At 57.8% G+C, this 2,521-nt stretch overlaps 1 protein-coding gene across 1 annotated transcript in view; it reads left to right on the forward strand.

Moving 5' to 3' along the window:
- Positions 1-826: 826 nt before the first annotated feature.
- MUC2 (mucin 2, oligomeric mucus/gel-forming) overlaps positions 827-2,521 on the forward strand; it is a 53,579-nt gene continuing 51,884 nt past the window's right edge. The window contains exon 1 of the mRNA XM_027860202.1: positions 827-902. Coding sequence (XP_027716003.1) covers positions 827-902 — 76 coding nt within the window. The remainder of the gene's footprint in view (positions 903-2,521) is intronic.

A 2,521-nucleotide genomic window follows, 5' to 3' on the forward strand; every position in this document is an offset into this window, starting at 1 on the left:
AGAGAAACCTGTGGGTCTGGGCAGCGGTGGGAGGGCCCTGCCCACTTCCCCTTCAGCCACACTGTCCAGGCAGACTCAGAGCTGCAGGCTTAGAGAAAGCCTGAGACCTCTCCTTATCATGGGAGAATTGTCAGTCAGATTGGTGACAGGCATCGGGGAGAGGCAGTCATCAAAATCCTCCCTAGAGAGAAGAGGAGGCAGCGGAGTCTGGGGCCAGGGTGGGCCTGGGTACATTACAGTTTGGGCCTTTGATTCAGGAAAGGCTGGGCCAGAGTCCGCCCCTTGGGATCTCGATCAGCAGAACGTACCCAGGAGCTGTTCAGTGGCAGCGCGTGGAAGGGGCCACTCAGGCCTTCGGTTCGGGTGGCACTGGGGAGGGACAAAGGGTGATGCTTCTGTTCAGACCGAGCTGAGGTGTCTGACTTCCTTCAGGGGCCCTGCCAAGGTCCTTGTGCCACCAGCTGCTTGCCCGCTAGTTGCTGGGAGGAGAGGGGCAGGTTCTCCTTGGGTGTGTGCTGGAATTGGAGCAGTTGGGCCTGGGGCATCCTGCAGCATTACTTGGTTTACTGAGAACCATAAAAGATGATTACCTGATAACTGAACCAATATTTCCCCACCACTGCCCACAAGAGCCGACTGGCACCCAAGCCCACGAGTCCCACCGCTGTTTGCTCATTAATCTGGCAAATGTTACACCCATTCCTGACCCCTCCTCTTCCCCTTCCCCTCCCTCCCAGGGTGACACCTGGCCGACCAGCAGCCTGCATATAAAGCCAGCGCCCCTCCGCAAAGTCATTCTCCAGTCAGCCCACCCAGCTGAGCCAACATGGGGTTGAGCCTAGCCAGTCTCTTGGTAGTCTGGCTGGCTCTGTCCTCAGTAGGGACGGCGGACCTTCAGAAAGGTAAGACCTCCATAGCCACTGGATGGTCCTGTGGCAAAGAAAGCAAGAGAGTGGAAGCTCTCCTTTTCTGTGGGTCGCCTGCCCACAGCTTCCTCAGGACCTGGACCAGGGCTGGGGCTAAGCTAGTGTTACAGCCCTGCCTGCTGCCTGAGTCACTCCCTGGTCATCAGGTGAAGTGAATCTTTGGTGGGGGGCTGGCAGAGCAAGGCAGAGGGAAGAGAGCAGAGCCCAGGGTGGCAGCCCAGAGCTGCCGAGCCTCACTGGGCTTCAGGCATTAGCAGCCCCCTTGGGTCAGCTGGGTCTCCCCAGATGAGGTGATGCTCCCAGTGAGGAGGTCAGTCACCTTGGAACATTGCATGAGTCTGGGGCACTGGAATGCAGGAGGGGGACAGCAGATAGGAAGGGGGCAGCTTACCCCCAGGAAAGGTGAGAATGTGGCTCTCAGCAGATCTCCCCCTTCCCTCCTGGCTCTCAGGACCATCACTCACCTCTTTGTGACCTGGAGCTGGGCAGAGGCAGCAGCTGTGCCCTGGGTGACTGGTCCCTGGCTCTCAGCCTCCAGTCCTGGGCAGTCGATCCTCTGGGCAGCAAAGTGATGAGAGCTTCTCAGCCTGGGAAGGTGACTGAGGCAGGAAAAGTGGAAATATTAAAATCATGATGGAGACCAAGTGGGGGGGCCTCCTTTCCGGCTTCAGGGGATCCTCATCTGAGGCTCCAAAGAGGCCCCCCAGAACCACAGGGACATTCAGGACTGACAAAAGGAAGTACTACTTACTTATGTGGTGAAGAGTGAACAGACTCGAGGTTCCTGCCTCCTGTGCCCCACTTCCTGCCACCCCGGGGTAAGCCACAGAATGAAAACGGAGACAGGTTCAGTAAAGGCTCTGAGAAATCTCCAAAAGACAGGACCATGGGGAGTTCCTTGAGGTGATGGGCTGCCTCGCCCTTTCACATCTTTTCAGTTTCCTACATGCTGAAGGTGGGGGCTGGACCAGGTCTCCATTAAGGCACTGCTCAACTGTAGATCCCAGTATCCTAAGACCCCAGCCAGTGAGGTTGACTTTGGGTGGATGGGTGGGGTCCGAACCCCACAGAGTTCAGCCTATGGTGGTGTATTTGATGAATATTCTTGTAACCATCACCCAGCGACTGACACCAGCTACTACAGAGTCCTGGCCTGGACACTGGGGAGGCTGGGAGACAATCCTTTCCTGGGACTTTGGGAATTCGATTCAGTGACCACTGACCAGGAGAAAGCAGCCTCTTCTGAGGTGGTGCAGGTGCCCTGGTGCCATTCTCACCCTGCCTGCCTGATCAGAGGCACTACTGGCTCTTTCCCCTGGCCCTAGCATGCCTTCCTGGATCTTGAGCCCTGTGGGCTTGCAAAGAACCAAGACCCATGTGTAGCTGGTGTGAGGGGCCCTAGCAAAGATGTGAGGGGTCCTGGGCTGGTGTGATGGGCTCCAAGCTGGAGTGAGGGGCCCCGGGCTGGTGTGAGGAGCTCTGGGCTGGTGTGAAGACCCCAGCAAAGATGTGAGGGGCCCTGGGCTGGTGTGAGGGGCTCTAGGCTGGTGTGAGGACCCCAGCAAAGGTGTCAGGAGCCCTGGGCTGGTGTGAGG

Source organism: Vombatus ursinus, unplaced genomic scaffold, assembly GCF_900497805.2.
Source record: "Vombatus ursinus unplaced genomic scaffold, bare-nosed wombat genome assembly UNPS02014176.1, whole genome shotgun sequence".
NCBI classification, from domain to species: domain Eukaryota; kingdom Metazoa; phylum Chordata; class Mammalia; order Diprotodontia; family Vombatidae; genus Vombatus; species Vombatus ursinus.